Source organism: Musca autumnalis, unplaced genomic scaffold (genome assembly GCF_047663935.1).
Source record: "Musca autumnalis isolate F117 unplaced genomic scaffold, ASM4766393v1 scaffold_4, whole genome shotgun sequence".
Classification (NCBI taxonomy): Eukaryota; Metazoa; Arthropoda; class Insecta; order Diptera; family Muscidae; genus Musca; species Musca autumnalis.
The window spans coordinates 152,224,808-152,251,769 of NW_027411977.1; the positions used below are offsets into that span (position 1 = coordinate 152,224,808).

Below are 26,962 nucleotides of genomic sequence, written 5' to 3' on the forward strand. Positions count from 1 at the left end.
ATTTTTGTGTGCAAGTTTTTTGACCACTAGGAACCCTAAATGCAAAATTGTAGCCACTTCGTTCCGAAAATGTATTAAAAAACTCTAAAATACCTGAAATCGGACAGTACCGTTATATGGGGGATACATCAAAACGTGGACCTATATATACCTATTTTTGGTAAGGAGATAGTTTACTCGTATAAAACGTTATTTTTCAATTTTGAGCTAGATCGGTTGATTATTGTATGTGAAATCCTGAAAACACATAATATCGGGTGGTACTGTTATAGGGCGCCTTTTTCCCGGCGTCGCACTTGGTCGCAATTACTCTTTCGAGAAATTGATAGTTCGAGAGCACCTCTATATTTGAGTACCATTGCAACAGAGGAACCCCGTGGAACTTTTTAGTTATATCCTATTAAAAAAGAACTAATTAAAAATATACACGTAAAAAATGTTCAACACAAAACAGGGTACTCTACAGAACAGGAACGCAAATATATTTGCTTCTAAGCACAGTTTAATACGTCAGGTTTCGTATTACCGGATAGCAACAAGAACCATTAAAAAATTCCAATAACTCGTGATAATATGGTCCACACAAAATCGACGAATTTCCTTGCGATTTTTAGTATTTGTTTTAACGAAAATAAGACAATGTTATAGGTACCGTTACTTCAATTATAACGGTATAACCAACTAAATTCAACATGTGCAGTCTGATGCCAATACAAGCTTTTTATACATCGAATTTCATTCTGCCCGACACCAATGGACGTAAGAATCTCTATTAACTTGTCGTGCTGTACTGTATCGAAAGCCTTTTCGTAATCAATAAAGCATATATATACATTTTTTTTAAAATTTTTGCATTTTTGAACTAGGATTTGTAGGGAAGAAAGAGCTTCGCGGGTTCCCATGCCTTCCTTAAAACCAAATTGGGAAGCACCCATAACTTTTTCACACTTCTCATATATTCGCCCATGAATTATTTTTAGGAAAATCTTCAATGCATGGCTCATTAGGCTGATAAGTCTGTAGTCACTGCAGTGTTTCGGCTGGGTTTTCTTTGGTAAGGTTATAAACTTTGTTCTTAGCCAGTCATTTCGGTATTCCCCAGTCTCATATATGTAGTTAAATAGCTTGATCAGGATATTAATGTTATCTCCGTCTATGAACTTCAATATTTCCGATGGAATCTCATCAGGACCACATGCTTTTTTTCTGGCGGTTCATTCGTCATCATCACATATGTTGATCGGTTCTGGTCGGCAAAAAGGAGCTTTATGTACTCTTTCCATATTATCATATTTTCTGATATATCAAAAATAGGTTCATTTTCCTTATTGTATAGAATTTTAGGTATTGCTTTGCGATATACACCTGCCATTTCTTTGATTTTTTTGTGAAGATTGAAATCGTCATTTAATTGTTGCAATCTTTCAATCTCCTGGCATTGCCTGTTTATGAGATTGTTTTTCGCAATTCTGATTGCGGATTGTATTTCTCTATTTAATTCGTAATATAATTCGTAGCTTCGATTTGTATGTCTTCGACGTTCCTCCATCAGATCTAGTATCTCCTTTGTCATCCTTTCATTCTTTTGTGATTTTGTTGTGATTCCTAGATCATTGTCCGCTATGGATTTTAGCGTATTTTTAACAGAATTCCAAATCTGTTCACTATCTGCAGTTTCAATTTTTCTAAATTCTTGATCAATGATCTCCGTCATTCTTGTCCTAACCCTTGGTTCCTCCAGTTTTCCAGTATTGAGTTTTCCACGTGTTTTTCTCTTTGAGTTTCTCTTCAATTTTGCTCTAATTTTTGTCATTAACAGAATATGGTCCGATGGAACATCTGCCCCTGGATATGTGGATGTCTTCATTGCACATGAAGAAAAGCGTTTATTGATCAAAATATAATCTATCAGGTTCCGTATTATATTTGTTGGTTTGTCCTGAGGGAATTTCCAGGTATACAATCTTCTATTTGGCAGGCAGAACATTGTATTTTTATATATTCTTGACAGAATTGAATAAGTCTGTCACCTCTATCATTTCTCTCGCCTAGTCCAAATTTGCCTGTTATGCCTGGTACAATGTCTTGTCCAACTTTGGCATTAAAGTCACCTTGGATGATATTTATATCATGGGTTTTGTCATATTTATTAGGTATTTTACATCTTCGTAAAAATCTTCCACTTCTTCTTTGCTCTTGTCTGCAGTGGGCGCATATACTTGTATAATATTTAGTTTTAAGGGTTTTGTTTCTAACTTTATAAGCATTGCTCTGTCAGATTTTGGTACAAATCCTATTACGCATTGTGCTATGTGGATTTTAAAATGACACCTACTCCGTTTCTATGAGTTCTATTCAGGTTTCCTGAGTAAAATATTTTGACGTTTTGAGATGCAAATTCTCCATTACCAGGCCACCATGTTTCGCAAACTCCAAGTATATCAATATTCAGTTTATTCATCTCATTAATGGTGTTAGCTAATTTTCCAGATTCATATAGGCTTCGTACGTTCCAGGTACCAATATTCAGGTTATTTTTTGTTTTACCTCCGGGGATTCTTAGCACCCTCGTTTGGCCGGAGACTGAGGGCCGTTCATTATTTATATTCATAAATTGCATGATTTTCATGGGATAGTACTCCAGGGGTTTCCCGTTGCCATCTGAAGGGTTTTTAGTTTTCCTTCTCCGTATTCAGCCGCTCCTCCTGGAGTTCAGACGCTGTTTGCTGCCGCCAAATCTCGGTCAGACGCCACATTTATAACCATTCCAAAGAAATCTCACCCCAAAAGATGCAACGACTACCGACTTATTAGCTTGATGAGACACGCCTTAAAAATTTTTCTGAAAATTATACATAGACGGATATACGAAAAATGCGAAAAAGAAATGGGCGAAACACAATTTTGTTTTAAAGAAGCAAAAGGAACCAGGGAAGCACTATTCTGCTTCCAAAAATGTAGAAGAATCCATAAAGACGTTTTTATTTGCTTCATCGACTACGAGAAGGCATTTGATACCGTACAACATGACAAGCTCATTGATATTTTGGCGTCACTTGGAATAGGGGGAAAAGAAATTAGATGCATTAAAAGTCTGTATTGGCACCAAACCGCACATGTTAATATCAACGGAGAAATGACGGAAGAAATATCTATATCCAAAGGAGTAAGACAGGGTTGTACTCTGTCCCCACTACTGTTTAATATCTATTCGGAAAAAATATTCAAAGAAGCAATAAATAACGCTAAAGAAGGAATCCTCATAAATAATGCTTATATAAACAATATCAGATACGCTGACGATACCACACTAATAGCAGACAGCCTATCAGGTCTACAAAATCTTGTCACCAGACTAACTGCGTGTAGTGAAAGATATGGATTAAGATTAAACATCAGGAAAACTAAATATGAATATAATAATTCACAACACTCCATTCGAGAGAGTGTCGAGCTTCAAATATCTCGGGTTCTCAATAAATGATCAGTGGGATAACTCCAAAGAAATTAAATGCCGGATAGAAATGGCAAGAGACGCCTTTCACAAATATAGAAAAGTTTTGACAAGTCATGATATTAACATCACAACAAAGACAAGGTTCATAAAAGCCTACATATGGCCAGTACTGTTATACGCAACGGAAGTATGGACTCTAAAAGCAGTAGATGTCAAGCGATTAGAAGCATTCGAAATGTGGATATATCGGAGAATTCTTAAAATCCCATGGATAGCTCAAGTGTCAAATGACGAGGTTCTACGCAGATCAAACAGAACAAGAGAACTCTTCAATCATATAAAAAGCAGAAAAATTGCATATCTTGGGCATATAATGCGAAACTCAAAATACCGCATTGTACAATCAATTCTACAAGCCAGTATAGAAGGAAAACATAGCAGAGGAAGACAAGAGATGTCCTGGCTCCAAAATATTCAACAATGGACAGAATTCCGAAATGCAGAAAATTTTATAAGTGTCGCAAGAAATAGAGAATTATTTTCTTATTTTGTCAATGATATATAAAATATTATACATGAAATGTAATATGGTCGCTAACATTCGAATATCGAATATGCAATAAAGAAGAAGAACATCATCTTTTGTGTTAACATTATTTTTATTTCAATTACAATTATTTTTCTTTCAAATGAAAATTCTGTTATGTATGTGTGAAATATGTCATAATGTGAACAATCAAAACAAAATATATCTAAATAGGTTTGACACAAGTAGGTCACAAACGAAAAAACTTGTAATCAGCCGTGAGCTCTGTCATACCTTTCTTATTATACCATGCATAGAACATAACTGCTAAACCTAAATAACGACGGGACGTACACATATATTTCACCAACCTATCAAAACAACGCTCTCTGAGCGTCCGTATTACCCAAATACGTTGATTACCAAATCACATTTAAAACACAAAATCCGCAACCGAAACTTACTTAAATGTTTTCATTCGTAAAACAAATAATTTTCCTTTGCAATGAATTGTATTTCATGTTTTGTTGGGCTTTTGTTTTTAAAATACAAAATACACACATAGGGTAAGTGCACCAGTAGTCGGCACTTTAAGGATTCTCTTATCTTTAGCCGTGCGTCATTCCGAGTCTAAATGTCCAATCAAATTGAATTTAAGTTGTAATGATTCGTTATTTTGTGTAATTATAGATTATATAAACAATTTTTTTGATTATTTCTGTTCAACATGCAAAAATTACAATTTTAGTGAAATACTGTTTTTTCACCAGTAGTCGGCACCATTACCCAATAGTCGGCATGATATGATCCAGTAGTCGGCATGTTATATTTAAATAAAGAAAAAATGCTTACTTTATATTTTTTCTTAAATATTTGAAAGAACAATAGCCTAAACATTAGTTATTTATACATTTCTATTGATTTTACTCCAAAAAATAAGGAAATTTAAATATATTGTGTAAATAAATTAATTCCTACCAATAGTCCGCATCTATTACCCAGTTGTTGGCACCCACAACGTACGTACTTCAAATCACGGCTAATATTGCTTAAAATCGCTAAAGTTCCTTTCAAATTAAAACAATTTTTTTATTAATTTGCCTTTAAAGTATTTGTTTAATATTTTTTATAATTTTTAGCTAAAAGTAATCGATAAAAATCAATGTTTATAAGCCCATGCCGACTTCAGGCACATTTTATATTTTTTTGTCCCTAAAGTCGGCATCAGCAAAAATTGCACAATTATAAATATTTTTTAAAAATTTCTTTTTCTAACGTGTTCTTTTAACTGTTCTCTACCTATATAACAAAAATGTTGTGGAAAATTTCTTCATTCTAATAAAAGGTGTTTTTTTAAGGCCGATAGAACTTGAAATTGTAAAAAATAACACAAAAAATTAAATTGTAATCAAAAATTTTTTTTATTCGAAAGATCAATACGTGACATTAACATTTGAAAATGATTTCGGGCATATGGGCACCGGGGCTGTTCTTGACGAAGTGCATTCTGGACGTCCAATTTTTGGCCACTTTTTCGAGCACTGCTGGCCGTATGTCACGAATAACACGAACAATGCTGGCCTCCAAGGCATCAATTGTTGCTGGTTTATCAGCATAAACCAGTGACTTCACGTAGTCCCACAGGAAATAATCGAGACGTGTCAAATCGCACGACCTTGGAGGCCAATTGACAGGTCCACTTCTCGAAATCAACTTATCGCCAAATTTTGATTTCAATAAGTCGATGGTTGCGTTAGCCGTATGGCACGTAGCGCCATCCTGTTGAAACCACATCTCCTCCGGATCAATGTCATCCATAGTTTCAAACAAAAAATCATTGATCATGGTGCGGTAACAATCTCCATTGACCGTAACGCGAGCTCCGGCCTCATTTTTGAAGAAATAAGGTCCGATGATGCCACCAGCGTGAAAACCGCACCATACGGTGCATTTTTCTGGATGTAATGGAGTCTGTAGGGTCTCTTGTGGATTGGTCTCACTCCATATGCGGCAATTTTGCTTATTAACAAACCCGTTAAGCCAAAAATGGTGGACGATTATGTACGCCATACAAATGACGAAGTCGTCTATAAGTTACGCGAATCGACGACTGGTTTTCAAAGCAAATTTGGATAATTTCGTAGCGTTGTTCAAGCGTGAGTCTATTCGTGATGATTTGTCAGAGTACACTGAAACAAATAAAAAAAACAGTTTCATCAAAATTTAATTTTTTGTGTTACTTTTTACAATTTAAAGTTCTATCTAGCTTAAAAAACACCCTTTATAATTACAGAGCTTATAAGGTTAACATCTCCACAATTTTTTTCTTAAGAAACATGCATTTTCGGTTGTGGTGAAACCCCTTCACTGACAAAAACTTAAATTTCGATATAAAAATTGGTCCTAGCTAAATGAAATTTTATATAAGGTTAGCTGACAATATTGTTAAAGCATTTTTAATATTATTTTCCTATTTTGATTTCTTAATTTTCTGTTATTTGAGTTCAAATTCAAAAGGTGCCGACTACTGGTACATGTCGCCTACATACATACAATACGTTCTGTCAAAGTTGAAAATGTTCAACTTACAAAAAGTATACGCTCGTCGTATTTCGGTAGTTCTCATAAGAATACATGTCGCTCATTTACTCAAAGAGTGGCATAACTCAAAAAATGCGTTTTCTGTGTTAGCAATTTCTATTTTTTCTACGACTTCTAATTTATCTTGTGTCAAATTTTCATGCTGATATATCTAAAACTCGACGAGTTACAGCTGATTTACTACGAGTTTCGCATAATTCGTCACAAAAGTTTTTGGAGTTTATGAAGCAATAAAACACTTCAAATCATGCTTGATCTTGCACAGAAATTTTACACTGATATCTGGCTAGGTGTTTGCAAAATATGGTCCACATAGTTATTTTGTTTTTTGTGTAATAATCTTATTAAGTAGGGAAGTCAAATTTCAATCGCCAACTTAAAACGCATTTTTCTCGAAACTCGATTTTTTGAAATGTGTCAATCTTTGAGTAAATGAGCGATGTGTTCTACTTTTTTCACCACACACGCCCTGGGTATATGTCCGTATATAGGTACGGGCCTAAAGAGAAAGACATAAATTTAACAAGATAGGAAATTTCATTGTAATTCTTTGTTAGTGAATGGCTTTTGAATTCAAAGAAGAAATAAGACAATGAAAAGATGCATAATGCACAAATGCTTATGAAACAAAATATATACACTTTTTACCAACAACAGGTGTATGTTAATGATAAAAACCCCATTAAAGCGCGATTCGGCTTATACAAATGGTAGGAAAGCAAAAAAGTTGTATTCCATAGCAGTTCCAGTTCATTGAATATTAACTTTGAGGTTAAAAACGCCTGAAATGCTTAACTACTTAACAGAATGTTGTTATGATATCGTAACAACAGCGCTTAACTCCATATATTGACAAATGTTAACAATTGAGTTTTGCAATCTTTATGTACAAGGCCTACAGAAGGTCGGCCATTCAGAGTTCTGTTAACAACTTCTGACAACAAACATAATAGCCCAGTAGAAAGTGTCTTTAAGACAACATTGATGAATCATGCACGACATTTCCAATTCGTTCACGACTCTTTGCATACATCCCTTTGGGATCGTTGACGACATTTTCACACAAGTGTCCCAGTATTCATGCACGACAACTTGGGCGACAAGGTAAGCGAAGTTGTCGTCGACGACTGTTTCACCGACCTTGTCTTGCTACTAGTCATCGATGACTCAATTAAAGACAGTTTTTTTATGTTGTCGTGTGTCAAATTTTTATTTTTATTTAATTATAAAATATATAATTTTTACAAAATAAATTAAACAATTAATAATACTTAGCTCCCGTATGTTCTGCAATGCACCAGTTTCTTCCATCTTTACCACGCCTTACACTTCTTACCCCAGCCGGCCGAAAGGCGACCTTCTTTAATTTTTGGATTCTGCGAAAAGAAATAATTTTAAATGAATATTGTGAATATCTCCTAAATATTCCAAAATCTTATTTTACAGTCGCTGGAATTTTCAATGTTCTTCAACCTAAATGCACCTATTCAAAAAAATAAATACAATTACTTTTAAAGTATTTAATTCTATTTATTCTAACTTACCGTTTTCTACATAATTCAGGTTGTATAAATAAAAATTGTTTAATCCCTAACGCGGTTTCCGAATTTTGTGACTTTATAATTTTACATTTATTACAAATCAAAAATTGTATATCTGAATAAATATGTATACAATTGTTTCAAAGCACACTTTTGAGCATTTTTAGGTTTGTTGCCAAGACACAATGCAAGACATGGTCATGCAAGTTGTCGTACATGACAATTTCGGAACATTCGTCGACGAAAATGTCATCGAAAACTCGATTTTCTATTGGAAGATTGTTCATTATTGTGATTTGATTTCCTTTGTATTTTATGTCACAATAATGTATTTGACAGCAAACTAAATAGTCATGGCTAACTAGTTTGGGCTGAATGTCCGAGTGTATAGACGGTGTTTATTTATTTAAAGTATAGTACACATTATGTGTGTTCGTTTACTCAAAATTTGTACAAATTGTTACTGAATGCTGTTCGTTTACACTTCAGTACAATACAAAAGACATTAGTCGTTTGCAAGAAGTTACTGGACTTGTACAAATTTGTACAAATTATTGAGTAAACGAACACACCTATTGTCAGTTTTGCATGACGATTTTTAGCAATTATCGATAACTGTCCAACCGTCCAGCAACCACAAAATATTTTGTGATGAATGACAAAAATGTCATTCAAAACTGACAATGTGTACCCAGCATTAATCTTTGAATAATAGGTCATTTAGATATGGCATCATTAGCCGGATTTAGCCCATTATCAGGTTTTATTTGCTAAATCCGGCCAAAATCTACCAGCTTTCCCATACAAAAATAAATCCTCGTATTGAGTGGATTTGTTTTAAATCCGGCATAAATCCTCGTATACAAATCTGTTTTTTGCAACATGTTGCTAGAAAATACAAAAAGTTGCAAGCTGGCACAAGAAAGAAGGTAGATGCATCGGTGAATTGCTTCAGCAAAAATAATTTAAAATGTCAAAAATTGTAAACAAGCCGAAAAAATTAAATTTGCGTTGATATACAAAGTTGATTTTAATCTACCAAGACTAATATTTACGATGTCTAAACGATAAAATAATTCTTTATTTGCTCATTAGTTAGCATTAGTAGCATAATGTGCTAACATTTTCAATATTAAACAATAAATTTCTAATTTTCCGTATGCTTTTTGAGACGAATTCAATTTACAACATTTTCTTTTAAGTTTTCAAATTCGATCAGAGGGGCTAATGCATCTACCTTGGTAATTGTGCTATGAACACAAATCAGCTGACTGCCATTTAAATCCTCCAAGGGTATATCTAAATGCAATGAAATTTGTACAGAATTTATTAAATCCAGTTGAGGATTTACGGCTAGTCTAAATGAGCTATAAGACTAGACAAAATGCATGCAACAAAAAAATGTTTATAAAACAATGTATATAAACATTACCCTTAACAGAAACAATGCAGGTTGCTGGTAACATAAAATCGCAATCAAGAATGAATATTTCTAGTTATAGTATCAAAAACGAAATTTATGAATTCAAGGATCTATCCACAGTCTATACAGTCGGACACTCAGCCCAAACTAGTAAGCCCTGACTATTTAGTTTGCTGTCAAATACATTATTGTGACATAAAATACAAAGGAAATCAAATCACAATAATCAAAGACATAAATACAACTAATATCCCATTATCAGGTTTTATTTGATAAATCCATCCAAAATCTACCAGATTTCCCATACAAAAATAAATCCTCGTATTGAGTGGATTTGTTTTAAATCTGGCATAAATCCTCGTATAAAACTCTGTTTTTTGCAACATGTTGCTAGAAAATACAAAAAGTTGCAAGATGGCACAAGAAACAAGGTAGATGCATCGGTGAATTGCTACACTAAAAATAATAATTTAAAATGTAAAAATTTGTAAACAAGGCGGAAAAATTAAATTTGTTTTGATGTACAAAGTTGATTTTAATCAACCAAGACTACTATTTATGATGTCTAAACGGTAAAATAATTCCTTTATTTATTTTAGATCGGCAAACTGCAATAAAATAATTCTTTATTTGCTCTTTAGGAGGGTTGGCGTTAGCATTAGTTAGCATTAGTAGCATAATGTGCTAACATTTTCAGTATTAAACAACCCAGCAAAAAGTTTGCATCCGCGGATGCAGTTGAATCACTACAAGTGTACGGTACATTTGCCGTTGGAGTACATCTTTTCCTATTTCTTGGAGTTTTTGTTTGGCTTTCAGGTCAGAAATTAAAAAACAGTAGATTTTTGTTTTTTATTTTATTTATTTTCCAATATTTCGATCATCGTCGATGATCATCATCAGGGATTTTCTTTAAATTTTAAAAAGAAAAACAAATAACATTTTGTTATATAAAAGTATAAACAAAAACATGTTTTTAATAATTACATTTTATATTTTTCTATTTGCAACTTGCCACTACACGTTCTCACTAGATCGCAACTGATTTCCAACTAACGAAAGTTTTTGTGTTTTTCAATAATGTTCCTGTATATCTGGGCACAGTGTTCTGTGTCCATTTTGTAATTCATTCGGTTTTCCACTGGTACATTTATTATGTGGAGCATTTCGAGCATGTATCTCCGCTTGCTATTCATTTCTTGGGTTAATACCTCGACATCCTTGAAATTCGGTGTATGTCCAGTTTCTGCACAATGTGCTGCAAGGGCTGTTTTTTGTTCCAACGTCTTATTTTTAGTCTTTTGGTCCGATTTATGGCCACTTAATCTCGTTTTTAATTTATTTTTCGTTGTGCCAACATATACTTTTTGGCATGCGCTCGACGAGTCACCATTGCATTTTACTCTGTACACAACATTAGCTTTTTCTTCAACAGGCGTTTTAGTCTTTGTCCGACTAAAAAAGTTATTATTCGTATTGTTGCTCCTTAACGCCAATTGGTATCGTTCTTTGTCATAAAGATTTGAGCATGAAAATCGTTCGGAAAAACCGGGTATGTATGTAAATCTTTTGAATATCTTTTCTTCTTTTTGTTCATTGTTATTAATGTTATTTGATGTTACATGTTTAATCAGTTGATTGATCGTTTTGTTGGGAAAATCGTTCATTTTGAGGATTTGTTTTATCCTGGTTTTGTTTTTGGAATGAAATACTTGGTCACTGATATTTAAGACCCGCCGTATAAAATTTGTTGCTGTATTTATTTTAACTCTCCTATGATGTTTGGAATGGTAATTGATTAGTCGGCCTGATGATGTTGGCTTTTGGTACCAATCAAGTAACAGTTTTTTGTCTTTTCTATATATGATTGAATCTAGGTATGGTAGTTGGTCGTTGGATTCACACTCCATTGTGAACCGTAACTGTTTATTATATGAGTTTAACGCTTTTATTGTATTGTCAACCTGATCTCTCCTTACTATACAAAATATGTCGTCAACATATTTTGTTAAAAGCCTTGGTTTTGTGGGTAGATTTTCTATAGTTTCATCAAGGAGTTTTTCCATGACAATGTCTGCAATGATTGGGGATATCGGCGAGCCCATAGGCATTCCCTTCAATTGTTCGAATAATTTGTCATTGTAAAGAAAATATCTCGAGTCTTTGATACATATGCTTAGAATTTCTATGAAAAGATTCTGTGGAATGTTTGTATGCTCCTGAATTATGTTCCATTTTTCCTTTATGGTGTTAATCGCCAGGTTTATTGGGACACTGGGAAACAAGGATATCACGTCAAAAGATATTAAAAGTTCGTCGTCGTCAATGTATTGTTTACTGACTCTAGATTTAAATTCAATCGCATCTTTGATATTGTATTTTGATTCCTTTGTTAAGACTTTTAAAATTGTTCCTATGTATTTGGAGAGTGTATATGTTGGTGAGTTTACAAAGGAGCATATAGGACGCAACGGGATGTCTTCCTTATGGATTTTAGGAAGACCGTATATTTTTGGGGGTACTGATGTTCTATTTATAAGTTTGTTCCTGTCAATTTCGTCAATTATGTGTAACTCATATAGTTTTGTGACGAGTTTATTGCACTTTTCTTGCAATCCGGTGGTAGGATCTTTCCTTAAACGTCTATATGTGCACATGTCTGTAAGAATATGTTGCATTTTATTTTCATAGTCCGTTTTTAACATTGCAACGGTCTTCCCACCTTTGTCAGCATTAAGAATTAAAATATGTTTATTTTCTTTAAGGAACTTGGTTGTTTGACCCACTGTCTCAAGAATAAAACGATCTCTTCTGTTGAGTGTATTATTTCTTACGTGGTTGTTAATGAGTGTAATTAAACTTATTCGGGCGTTCTCCTGTAATTCTTTATTCTCTAATGTTTGGATGCAGTCCTCTCCCATCTTTTCCTATGAATTCACTTATGAATTTTACAAGAGAGTGCGCAGATAGGATGCACTCCATTTTGCTTCCACAGCACACAGCTAGGATGCACTCCGTTTTCGATCCAAATCACAACTTTTTTATGTAGTCTTTTGGATTGAATTTAAAGGCACTCTTCACATTGTGTTTTTAATCAATCCAAGATGCAGTAAAAATGCAAGCTATTGCGAAATATCCCAGAATAAATAAATTACATTTGTAAAACAAGAATACACAGAACTTTATTATTGGCCTGTTCCCGTACTTTATAAAGTGGTAAAAGTCGTAAAAGTTGTAAAGTCGTAAACGATTTTCATATAAATTTTGTGTACGGGAACGCAAAATGTGTAAAAGTGGTAAAAATTTTAAAAAATTTTTAGTTCTGAAACAGAGCCTATATAAAGTCCCGGTCCACACTAGCGTGAATTTCAATAAAAAAATTCATGAAATTAGGCGTTTCTAGATCGAGTTCCATAGTAGAGTAAAATCACGAAATTGCTGTAGTAGGGAATTCGATCTAGAAACGCCTAATTTCATTCAATATTTTAATGAAATTCATGGACCGGGACAAACATAAATTAAAACAAGTTTCCATTAAATTCAATCACAATTAAGTGCACTTCCTCCGTTGTCCATGTAATCCAAGCGCAACTGATTTTGCTTCGTCATCCTAAAGGGTTTTTATGTTGCATTCCCATCACTAGTTCAGCTTTCGGCATTGACTCCAGCTCCACTCCATTAAAAATTTCCGTCTCGTAAATTACCACAAAAATGTTCGCAACTTCAGTTTATATTTTTTATTTTATAACAAATTCTTCGAAATATGTATAATCACACTTGTTGCTCTTTTGAAGAAATTTTGTCGGCAGCGACGGGTAGGGATCAACCAACTGTTTTTGTTTTGTAGGGATCTCTAAAGCAACTGCTTATAAAATGTATCTAACGGAGTGCATTTTTCATAACTCTGTCGGACTACATCGAAAGATGTTTTGAAATCATAACTCCAATTGCACAACTTCCAATATTTTTGCTGTGTTTTTCTACCCAGCAAAAAGTTTGCATCCGCGGATGCAGTTGAATCACTACAAGTGTACAGTACGAGTGCCGTTAGAGTACATATTTTCCTATGAATTCACTTATGAATTTTACGAGGGAGCGCGCTGCTAGGATGCACTCCATTTTGCTTCCAAAGCACACAGCTAGGATGCACTCAATTTTGCTTCCACAGCACACAGCTAGGATGCACTCCATTTTCGATCCAAATCACAGCTTTTGATGTAGTGTTTTGAATTGAATTTAAAGGACCTCTTCGGATTGCATTTTTTGTCAGTCTAAAGATGCAATAAAAATGCAAGCCATTGCGAAATATCCCAGAATAAATAAAATGCATTTATTATTTGTGTAAAACAATAATACAAAGAACTTTATTATATAAACACAAATTAAAAAAAGTTTCCATTAAATTAAATTAAGTCACATTTGAGTTTACTTCCTCCGTTCTCCATTTAATCCAAGCGCATCTGATTTTGCTTCATCATCCTAAAGGTTTTTTATGTTGCCTTCCCATCAATAGTTCAGCTTTCGACATGGAATCCAACTGGACTCCACTCCATTAAAAATTTCCGCATCGTGAATTACCGCAAAAATGTTCGCGACTTAAATTTTTATTTCTTATTTTTAGAATAAATGACTTCGCCAGCGGTGGGTAGGGATCAACCAACTGTTTTTGTTTGTAGGGATCTCTAAAGCAATTGCTTATAAATTGTATCCAACGGAGTGCTTTTTTCATAACTCCGTGTGGACTGCATCGAAGGATGTTGTGAAATCATAACTCCACATGCACAACTTCCAAAATTTTTTGCTGGGATGACAGACAACAGTTACAAGCATGAGGTCAAAGTATGCCTCAGTAGACCAATTCTGTTATTGGGGAAGCTAGGTGGACGAACGCAGAACTCTTACGCCAAGCAAATCAGATGGATATGGGATCTGAAATCCGAAAACGTAAATGACAATGAATTGGACATACGCCGTGATGACAACAATATAGCATAACAAGCCGTTCAGCCAAGAAGGAAGGAGAGTTGGAAGACCAAAGAAAACCTGGAGACGATCCACAAAAACCTAAATGAGATCTATCGGATTGATCTGGGATCAACTTAGATATGTATATAGCTCCAAACCGAGTGAGGTGGAAAACGGCTATTGTTAATAATAATAAGCAATTCGACAGAAGTTCTCCATTGGTCTGGCCAATTTCCTGATCTTAACGCAATCCGAGAATTCAGTTGCAAAAATAAAAATGGTGCAAGTTCGCTTTTTTCGTAAAAAATAACTTTTGTATATACACATAGCCCAGAAAGTCTGCGTTCACATTACTACTTTTCAAAAATGATGCTAAAACTTTAATAAATAGGTAAATGAGATCAGTTTTTCTTTCATAAATATGTTATTGTCACTCTTTAGTACCAGAATAAAAAGAAAAATTCCAGAAAATATATTATTATTGCGAAGATAACGATAGAAAAGTGTTACAACTGCTAAGTTAGAGCCCCCAAAAAGTCTGCGTTCACTTTGTATGTTGCAATAATACCGTTAGTTTTTTTTTTTGAATTTTTTTGAAGTTTTCTTCCATTTTTAATGAATATTGTTACAACTGGTCGTTCTGTGAGGTCGTTTGTACACTTAACTTAAAAAAGTAAGTTATTTCAATAATGGAAAATAAGGGCAAAGAAATAAAGGAAAATTCTAGGTAAATTATGGAAAAAGCTATCGAAATATTGGCGAAACTGTAGGTGGAACATATTAGTCTATACATAGAGTGATAATAAACAAACCGGAATTTTTACTTCAAAACCCAGATCTGGGCATTATATAGGAGCCAAAACCTTACAATCTCAGCAGTATGCTTTGAAACGTAATGTTGTTGCAACCAAAATTTCGTAGCTAAGCCAAGTTCTTCTGCATTTTGGTTCAAATTGCGCTTCATGATGTTTAGGTAACCATACTTGTCCATTGTCGATTCAATAAATACAAGTTGGCCCACTCCAGAAGCTGCCACACACCCCAAACCAAAACAGCACCCTCGCTATTTTTTACAGTGTAAAACAAGATTTTGTTTTTCAAGCGCTGTTCGAGCTTTCTCCAAACAGTTTGCAAACATATAGAAAATGCTTTCGGCCGAAAATATGACTTGATTCCGGAATACTGGAGGCTTGTTTATGTATTCATTAGCAAATTCAATATGCTTCTGCCTGTTCACTAGTGATATGTACGGCTTTCGCCGTGCGACTATACCGTGATATCCAGCTTTATGCAGTATTTTTCTGGCGGTTTGTGCACAAATACTTTTTTTGGATGCCATTTTCACATTTTCAACAATTTTTGAAGTAATTATCGGACTGTTTGTTTTAACTATATTAGTTATGTTACGCTCCTCCCGTTCTGATAATATTTTTGACCGTCCAAAACTGAGCTTTGACCTTCCAGATCTGGGCTTTGACTTCAAACTTCCGGTTTGTTTATAGTTAATTATCACTCTATGTATAGACTTATATGTTCTACATACAGTTATGTCGATAGCTTTTTCCATAATTTACCTAAAATTTTCCTTTTATCGATGCCAATTTCTTTGCCCTTGTTTTCCATTCTTGAAATACTTTACTTTTTTAAGTTACATAAGTGTGCAAACGACCTCACAGAATGAGCAGTTGTGACAATACTGATTAAAAATGGGTGAAAACTGCAAAAAAATTCAAAAAACTAACGGTATTATTGCAACATACAAAGTGAACGCAGACTTTTTGGAGCTCTAATTTAGCAGTTGTAACACTTTTTCACAGTTATCTTCGTAATAATAATATATTTTCTGGAATTTGTCTTTTTATTCTTGTAGTAAAGAGTGCCAATAACATTTATTAAAGAAAAACTGATCTCATTTACCTATTTAGTAATGTTTTAGCATCGTTTTTGAAAAGTAGTAAGGTGAACGCCGACTTTCTGGGCTATTTGTACATACATAGCTTTGCAGTAGTTACCCAGCAAACCAATCGTACCGATATCGTAACGAAATCGGAACAAATTTCGGGCGTTACGTCCGATATCTGATCCGAAATCGTAACGATATCTTAACGAAAGTTGTATGAAGTGGTTGACATAATTTCGGAACGAAATGTCGGAGCGAAATCGGATCGATTTCGGTCAGAATTCGCAACGAAATCGCAAGAAAATTCTTGGGAAATTCGGAATTCGAAATTCTTCCTCCGAATTTTCGTACAGATTTCTGAACGATTTCGGAATAATGTCGTATGAAAATCTTAGACAATTTTGGAATAATTTCGTATGATTATCGAAGAAAACAATTTTTCTCTGATGCCTCTTTTTTATTGATAAATTTTTTTTATTGGAAGATTATAATTTCAAAGATATCTAATGATTTTCACTGTTGTTATCATTTTGTAATTATAGTAGAACAATGTAAACTTTGTGTACGAATATGTTGAGTCTATCAGCACTAGCTTGAATTATTATATGTTGCATTTATATTTAAAATATTTAAAAAATGTATATGTGAATTTTATAACCAACCATTTTGTTTTTCGACAACAAACTAAAATGTTACTTGTTAGAAAGGAAGGGAAAATTGTTTCCGACATATCGATCCGAATTCGTAACGAAATCGGAAGAAAAACATTAGCAAATTCGAAGGGAAATTTACTTCCGACATTTTCTCCGAAATCGGAACGAAATCTGAACAAATTCCCCTACGAAAAATCGTATAGAAATCGATACGAAATCTGAACGATTTTGCTTCCGAAATTGTTTTGATATGTCGGACATCCGACATTTGGTTTGCTGGGTACGTATAACGACATTGTGAAACACGACACATAAGACATACGCCAAGGAACTGACCTTTCGGAAGTCAGCCATACACTTAATACCAGGTCAGGCAATGTGCGCTTGCTGAGAGCAAGTGAGCATACATTTCAATGCATTTTACATTGAAGTTTTCGCTCACTTGCTCTCAGCAAGCGCACATTGCCTGACCTGGACTTAATACCATATTCTGGGATTGGATCTGTTGTATGTTCGTCGTCTTCTCACCTTTTTTCGAACGATACTACACTATACAAAGAATTGAAATCAGTACACATTTTACTTTACTTACAGCTACACATCTATATTAATAAAAGAGTAAAGTGATTGACTGACTGACTGACTGACTGATTGAAATTTTGGGTGTGGATGACTCTTGGTCCGAAGGGGTCAGATAAGGCTGGGTTTTTGGAAATTCGAACTGGAAGGGTACGAAAAGTAAATATGGTACCGTTTGTATTTGGCGAACCGGTAGAGCACGAACTTCGAAATTTGGAATGAAGGTCACTGATGGAGTGTAGGAAAGATGTACTAAAGGGTTATTAGAAATTCGAAGTGTACTAACTTTGGTACCAATTCGTATTTTGTGAACGGATAAAGGTTAAAGGTTGAAATTTGGTGTGAGAATCAAAGTTAAAAGGTACGGTTGACATAAGGAGGTGGCTTAGGAAAAGTGTACACATGTGTACGAACAGTACTAAATGGTACTTAATTTGGTACAATTATGATTTGGGCGAACAAATAGAGCTGCAATCATGAAATTTTGAATTAAGGCTACTGTTGGAGAGTAGAATGGACGTAGTTTTGAAAATTCGTACTTATGGGTACGAAAAGTACTAAATTTGGCACAATTATGATTTGGGCGAACGGATAGAGCTGGAATCCTGAAATTTTGAACTAAGGTTACTGTTGGAGAGTAAAATGGAAGTAATTTTGAAAATTCGTACTTATACGTACGAAAAGTAGTAAATAGTACTAAATTTGGTACAATTTGAATTTAGGTTGAACGGATAGAGCTGGAATCTTGAAATTTCGAATTAAGGCTACAGTTGGAGGGTAGAAAGGAAGTAGTTTTGAAAACTCGTACTTATGGGTACGAAAAGTACTAAATGGTACTAAATTTGGTACAATTACGATTTGGGCCAACGGATAGAGCTGGAAACCTGAAATTTTTAACTAAGGCTACTGTTGGAGAGTTGAACGGAAGTAGTTTTGAAAATTCGTACTTATGTGTACGCAGTATGCTTATTACTGTTAACATATATATACATTTTTTTCCTCAGTTTGGATTTTTTTATACATTGGTCTTTAATTGTTAAGTTTACATTTAATATTAATTGCTTGAAATCATGTTGTATGATCCATTGAATTAAAGTAGAACTTACTGTAATGTAATTATTTGGCTGCCTTCAGCTTTGGATTATTAAGTAAATAAAAATGAAATGAAAAGTACTAAATAGTACTAAATTTGGTACAATTTGGATTTAGGTTGAACGGATAGAGCTGGAATCCTGAAATTTTGAACTAAGGCTACAGTTGGAGGGTAGAATGGAAGTACTTTTGAAAATTCGTTCTTATGGGTACGAAAAGCACTAAATGGTACTAAATTTGGTACAATTACGAATTGGGCGAAAGGAGTTGGAATCCTGAAATTTGAATTAAGGCTGATATTAGAGAGTAGAATGGAAGTAGTTTTGAAAATTCGAACTTATGGGTACGAAAAGTACTAAATGGTACTAAATTTGGTACGCTTACAATTTGGTCGAACGGATGGAGCTGGAATCCTGAAATTTTGAACAAAGGCTACTGTTGGAGAGTTGAACGGAAGTAGTTTTGAAAATTCGTACTTATGGGTACAAAAAGTACTAAATGGTACTAAATTTGGTACAATTACGATTTGGGCGAACGGATAGAGCTGGAATCCTGAAACTTTGAACTTAGGCTACTGTTGGAGAGTAGAATAGAAGTAGTTTTGAAAATTCGTACTTATGGGTACGAAATGTACTAAATGATACTAAATTTGGTACAATTATGATTTAGGCGAACGGATAGAGCTGCAATCCTGAAATTTTGAATTAAGGCTACAGTTAGAGAAAAGAATGGAAGTAGTTTTCAAAATTAGTAGTTATGGGTACGACAAGTACTATATGGTACTAAATTTTGTACAATTTGGTTTTAGGTTGAACGGATAGAGCTGGAATCCTGAAATTTTTAATTAAGATTGATGTTGTAGTATGGGATGGAGATAATTTGGAAATTCGTACTTATGGTTTACGAAAAGTAATAAATTTGGTACAGTTAAGTTTTGGGTCATCGGATAGAGCTGAATTTCTTAAATTTGGAATAAAAATTGCTGCTGGAGTATAAGATTGGCTACTGTTGGATTGTAGAATGCAAGTTGTTTTGAAAATTCGCAGTTATCGTTACGAAAAGTACTAAGTGGTACTAAATTTGGTACAATTTCGATTTAGGGTGAACGGATAGAGCTGTAGCCCTGAAATTTCGAATTAATTTTGATATTAGAGTATGGTATTGAGATAATTCGGAAATTCGTACTTCGTAGGCTACATTTGGAGTGTAAAATGGAAGTAGTTTTGAAAACTCGTACTTATGGGTACAAAAAGTACCAAATTTGGATTTGGGTGAACGAACATAGCTGGAATAATGAAATTTATGGCATGTTTCTCTAAGACGATTCGAATTCAAATTCGTTCAAATAACTACCAAACTCCTGCTATTGTAAACAAAATTTTAGTGATTGAAAACACAAATTAAACAATTGCTCTGTTCCAGAACCTGCAAGAAGCTACTATTTTTTACTACGATAACATTTTTTCCTTTATGTTATCGGAAAAAATATTAAAAATTAGTAGATTCTTGCAGTACTGGAACAGACCAAATAATTTTTCAAAAAAAGAAGTTTGATAGTAGTTCGAACGAATTTGAATTCGAATCGTCTTAGTGAAACAGGCCATTAGAATTGTGGTGTAAGATGGAGTTAGTTTTGCAAATTCTTACTTACGGGTAAGAAAAATACTAAATTTGGTACAGTTTGAGGTAGTATTGGAAATTCGTACTTATGGATACGAAAAGCACTACATTTGGTATAATTTGGATTTGGGATAGACCTAGAATCCTGAAATGTGGAATTGAGATTTCTGGTGGAGTGTAGGAATATGGTAGTTTTGGAAATTCGTGCTTATGGTAACGAAAAGTACTAAATTTGGTACAATTGGATTTGGAATCCTGAAATTTGGAAATGAGATAATTGTTGAAGTGTAGGATTGAGATAGTTTTGAAAATTCGTACTTATGGGTACGAAAAGTACTGAATGGTACTAAATTTTGTACAATTTGGATTTAGGTTGAGCGGATACAGCTGGAATCCGAAAAATTTTAATTAAGGCTGCAGTTGGAGGGTAGAATGGAAGTAGTTATGAAAATTCGTACTTATGGGTACGAAAAGTACTAAATGGTACTAAATTTGGTACAATTACGATTTGGGCGAACGGATGGAGCTGGAATCCTGAAATTTTGAACTAAGGCTACTGTTGGAGAGTAGAACGGAAGTAGTTTTGAAAATTCGTACTTATGGGTACGAAAAGTACTAAATTTGGTACAATTACGATTTGGACGAACGGATATAGCTGGAATCCTGAAATTTGAATTAAGGCTGCTGTTAGAGAGTAGAATGGAAGCAGTTTCGAAAATTCGTACTTGTGGGTACGACAAGTACTAAATGGTACTAAATTTTGTACAATTTGGATTTAGGTTGAGCGGATAGAGATGGAATCCTGAAATTTTTGAATTAAGGCTGCAGTTGGAGGGTGAATGGAAGTAGTTTTGAAAATTCGTACTTATGGGTACGAAAAATACTAAATGGTACTAAATTTGGTACAAGTTGGATTTGAGTGAACGAATAGACCTTGAATCCCTAAATTTGGAATTTAGATTATTGTTGGAGTATAGGATTAAGGTAGTTTTGGAAATTCGTACGTATGGGTACGATAAGTACTAAATGGTACTAAATTTGGTACAGTGGGTATTTGGGGAACGGATAGAGCTGGAATCCTGGAAATTGGTAAGGTTGCAGTGTAGGATTGAGACATGGAGGTAGTTTTTGAAATTCGTACTTATGGGCAAGAATTGTTATATATGGTACAAGTTAAAATTTTAGAGCACCGATAGCGCTGGAATTCTGTTTTTTGGAATTAAGGTTACTGGTGAAGTGAAGGATTGTGGTGGTTTTGGTAAATCGTACTTATGGCTACAAAGAGTACTTAATGACACTCAATTTGTTGCTGGGTGTAGGGACAGTGCTGGAATCTGTATTTTTTGGATTTATTGTGAGTATTGATGTGCAATGTTGGTCTCGCTGTTAACATGTAAGGGTGATTTACGATCGATTTTTGTTTTAATCGAACTAAAGCGGTACGAGCAGTACTAAAATAACAATAAATATTGATTATAATTGGTACAAGTACAATGAAATTTTCAGTGTTCGCCATTTCCATATTATACATTGTTTATTTGTTTTTTATATCCTTTCCGCATACGATGTAGCGTGCACTTTGCTAGTCATAAATAATTTGAACGATGAAGAGCAATATATTATAATATTTGATATGGTCTGTTCCAGAACTGCAAGAATCTACTAATTTATACAATACTAGCAAAGTACCCGCTACTTCGTATGCGGAAAGGATATACAAAACAAATAAAAAATATATAATATAGAACGGTGAACATAGAAAAATTTTTGTACTAATACCTATTTTAATTGATATTTATTTTCATGTAAGTACTATTCGTACCACGTAAGTCCGATTTTCCTCACGCCTACACATCAAGAGCCAGCTACTAATATTTCAAAATTCTCTTTACACAATAACAAATGATACCAAATCCTGCACCATATAGTACAATTCGTATATTTATGGTACATATTTCCTAAATCTAACTTTATTGACAAATAACCACAGTAATCTTAATTCTAAATCTCACGAATCCAGGTCTATTCGTTAGTCCAATACAAAATTGTACCATGCATTGAACCATCTTCGTACCCCTAAGACTTCCAAGTCCTAATTGTACCAAATTCAGTACTTTTTGTAAACATAAGTACGAATTTCCAAAACAAACTCCAACAGTAATCTCAATTCCATATTTCAAGATTACAGCTCTAGCCATTCGCTCAAATCCAAATTGTACCAAATTTGGTACCATTTAGTACTTTTCGCACCCATAACCAAAAATTTCCAAAACTACTTCAATCCTACACTTTAACAGGTATTTTAATTCCAAATTTGAGGATTGCAGCTGCATCAGATCACCGAAATCCAAATTGTACCAAATTTAGTACTTTTCGTACCCATAAGTACAAATTTTCAAAACTACCTTAGTGCTAAGTTCAAACAATAAGCCTAATTCCGAATTTCAGGATTCCAGATATGTATATCCGATCACTCAAATCCAAATTTGTTACCATTTAGTACTATTCGTATCCAGAGTACGAATTCCTAAACCTACCTCTATCAGCACTCCAACATCAATTTTAATTCTGAATTTCACGATTCCAAATGTATCCTATCCCTGAAATCCAAATTGTACCAAATTTAGTACCCTACCCATAACTAAAAATTTCCAAAACTTTATCAATCCTACACTCCAACAGTACTCCTTATTCCAAATCTCGGGATTCTAGCTATATCCGTTCACCCAAATCCAAATTGTACCAAATTTGGTACTATTTAGTACTATTCGTACCCATGAGTACGAATTTCCACAACTACCTCAATCCTACACGCCAACAGTAATCTTTATTCCAAATTTCAGGATTACAGCTGCATCCGATCACCGTAATCCAAATTGTACCAAATTTGGTACCATTTAGTACTTTTCGTATCCAAAGTACGAATTTACAAACCTACCTCTATCAACACTCCAACAGTAATCGTAATTCCGAATTTCAGGATTCCAAATGTATCCGATCACAAAAATTTAAATTGTACCAAATTTGGTACCATTTAGTACTTTTCGTACCTATAACTAAAAATTTCAAAAAACTTCATCAATCCTACACACTAACAGTAAATCTTATTCCGAATCTCGGGATTCTAGGTATATCCGTTCCCCCAAATCCAAATTGTACCAGATTTGGTACCATTTCGTACTTTTCGTACCCATACGTACAAATTCTCAATACTACCTCAGTGCTATGTTCAAACAATAAGCTTAATTTCGAATTTCAGGATTCCAAATACATCCGATAACTCAAATCCAAATGTGGTACCATTTAGTACTATTCGTATCCAAAGTACGAATTTCCAAACCTACCTCTATCAACACTCCAACAGCAATTTTAATTCCGAATTTCACGATACCAAATGTATCCTATCACTGACAGGTATTTTAACAGGTATTTTAATTCCAAATTTGAGGATTGCAGCTGCATCAGATCACCGAAATCCAAATTGTACCAAATTTAGTACTTTTCGTACCCATAAGTACAAATTTTCAAAACTACCTCAGTGCTAAGTTCAAACAATAAGCCTAATTCCGAATTTCAGGATTCCATATATGTATATCCGATCACTCAAATCCAAATTTGTTACCATTTAGTACTATTCGTATCCAGAGTACGAATTCCTAAACCTACCTCTATCAGCACTCCAACATCAATTTTAATTCTGAATTTCACGATTCCAAATGTATCCTATCCCTGAAATCCAAATTGTACCAAATTTAGTACCCTACCCATAACTAAAAATTTCCAAAACTTTATCAATCCTACACTCCAACAGTACTCCTTATTCCAAATCTCGGGATTCTAGCTATATCCGTTCACCCAAATCCAAATTGTACCAAATTTGGTACTATTTAGTACTATTCGTACCCATGAGTACGAATTTCCACAACTACCTCAATCCTACGCGCCAACAGTAATCTTTATTCCAAATTTCAGGATTACAGCTGCATCCGATCACCGTAATCCAAATTGTACCAAATTTGGTACCATTTAGTACTTTTCGTATCCAAAGTACGAATTTACAAACCTACCTCTATCAACACTCCAACAGTAATCGTAATTCCGAATTTCAGGATTCCAAATGTATCCGATCACAAAAATTTAAATTGTACCAAATTTGGTACCATTTAGTACTTTTCGTACCTATAACTAAAAATTTCAAAAAACTTCATCAATCCTACACACCAACAGTAAATCTTATTCCGAATCTCGGGATTCTAGGTATATCCGTTCCCCCAAATCCAAATTGTACCAGATTTGGTACCATTTCGTACTTTTCGTACCCATACGTACAAATTCTCAATACTACCTCAGTGCTATGTTCAAACAATAAGCTTAATTTCGAATTTCATGATTCCAAATACATCCGATAACTCAAATCCAAATGTGGTACCATTTAGTACTATTCGTATCCAAAGTACGAATTTCCAAACCTACCTCTATCAACACTCCAACAGCAATTTTAATTCCGAATTTCACGATACCAAATGTATCCTATCACTGAAATCCAAATTGTACCAAATTTAGTACCCTTTAGTACTTTTCCTACCCATAATTAAAAATTTCCAAAACTTTATCAATTCTACACTCCAACAATTCTCCTTATTCCAAATCTCGGGATTCCAACCCCATTCGTTAGCCCAAATCTAAATTGTACCAAATTTGGTACCCATGAGTACGAATTTCCACAACTACCTCAACCCTACACGCCAACAGTAATCTTAACTCCAAATTTCAGGATTACAGCTGCATCCGATCACCGTAATCCAGATTGTACCAAATTTAGTACCATTTAGTACCTTTTGTTCCCATAGGTCCGAATTTCAAAACCTACCTCTATCCAACACTGCAACAGTAATCTTAATTTCGAATTTCGGGATTCCAAATGTATCCGATCACCCAAATCCAAATTGTACCAAATTAGGTACCATTTAGTACTTTTCGTAGCCATAAGTACGAATTTTCAAAAGTATCCCAATCATACACTCCAACAGTAATCTTAATTCCAAATTCCAAAAATCCTGCTATATCCGTTCACCCAAATCAAAATTGTACAAAATTTAGTACCACTCAGTACTTTTTGTACCCACAAGTACGAATTTAGTACTTTTCGTTTGCATAAGTACGAATTTCCAAAAGTATCCCAATCCCACACTCCAATAGTAATCTTAATTCCAAATATCACTATTCCAGCTCTATCCGATCACTTAAATTCATATTGTACCAAATTTGGTACCATTTAGTACTTTTCGTACCCAAAAGTACGAATTTCCAAAATACTTCTATCCTGCACTCCGACTGTAATCCTAATTCTAAATTTCAGGATTCCAGCTCCATCCGTTCCCCCAACTCCAAATTGTACCTTATTTGGTACTATTTAGTACCTTTCGTACCCATTTCGAAAACTACCTCTATATCTCAAACCTACACTCCAACAGTAATAGTAATTCCAAATTTCAGAATTCCAACTTTATCGGTTCGCCCAAATTAAAATTGTACCAAATTTAGTACCATTTAGTACTATTCGTACACATGAGTACATATTTTCAAAACCTCCTGCTTATATCAACTCATCTTCTAAACCTTGATTTTCATTCCAAATTTCAAGATTTTAGCTCTATCCGTTCACGTAATGGACGTAGGGGATGAATGATACCAAGCAACGGTCTTGACCGGCTTTAACATGGCAAAGCCCAGGATTTATCTTGGTCCCTCTTTCATCTCAAGTGGACACTGACCTCCCCGTGGTGTCACCTGGGGAACTGCCTTTAACACCCGTTAAAGGTAGTGAGCTAACATGTGCCGCGCGTTCACCCATAAGAACGTTAAAAACTTGGGTTTGGGCGTCGGGTTAGTAGCCCTCCACTAGAAAAAACATCCTACTATGAAAAAACGAAAGAAAAGAAAAACAAACCCCTCTAAAGTTGACGAACCCCGCAAACGTTTTAAGGACCATGATCTGCGAATCTGCACCTGGAATGTTCGCACTCTTTATAGAGAAGGTGCAGTCTTCAAATTGGCAGACGTACTTGAAAAGTACAAGGCCGATATTACTGCCATACAGGCGTCACAACAACACCTAAAGGTGACGCACTGTATTATAGCTGCCATGACGTAAAGCATGAGTTTGGTTGCGGATTCGTAGTTAGTCGGAGACTAAAACATCTGGTATCCAGCTTCATCCCAGTGAATGAAAGACTTGCTGCAATTCGAATAAAAGCTAAATTCTTCAACATCAGCTTTATTTGCGCTCATGCTCCCACTGAAGAAAAGGACGAACAGACCAAAGATATATTTTACGAGCGCTTAGAAGAAACATATGACCGTTGCCCTGCCCATGACTTTAAAATCATTCTAGGCGATTTTAATGCCAAAATTGGAAAGGAGAATATCTTTGGCCCAACAGTCGGGAAATTCAGTCTCCACAGTGAAACATCTGACAATGGTATGAGGCTGATAGACTTTGCAGCTGCAAAAAACATGGTAGTTAGCAGTACCAGATTTAATCATCTCGATATTCATAAGGGCACCTGGCTGTCTCCAGATCAAAGAACAAGTAATCAAATTGA

The 26,962-nt window shown here is 34.5% G+C and overlaps 1 protein-coding gene across 1 annotated transcript in view; it reads right to left on the reverse strand.

The window, feature by feature from the left end:
- Window positions 1-5,036: 5,036 nt before the first annotated feature.
- The window catches only part of LOC141402606 (uncharacterized), a 34,351-nt gene continuing 12,425 nt past the window's right edge, over window positions 5,037-26,962 (reverse strand). Inside the window, exon 2 of the mRNA XM_073984241.1 lies at window positions 5,037-6,172. Coding sequence (XP_073840342.1) covers window positions 5,430-6,053 — 624 coding nt within the window. The 5' untranslated portion in view covers window positions 6,054-6,172 and the 3' untranslated portion in view covers window positions 5,037-5,429. The remainder of the gene's footprint in view (window positions 6,173-26,962) is intronic.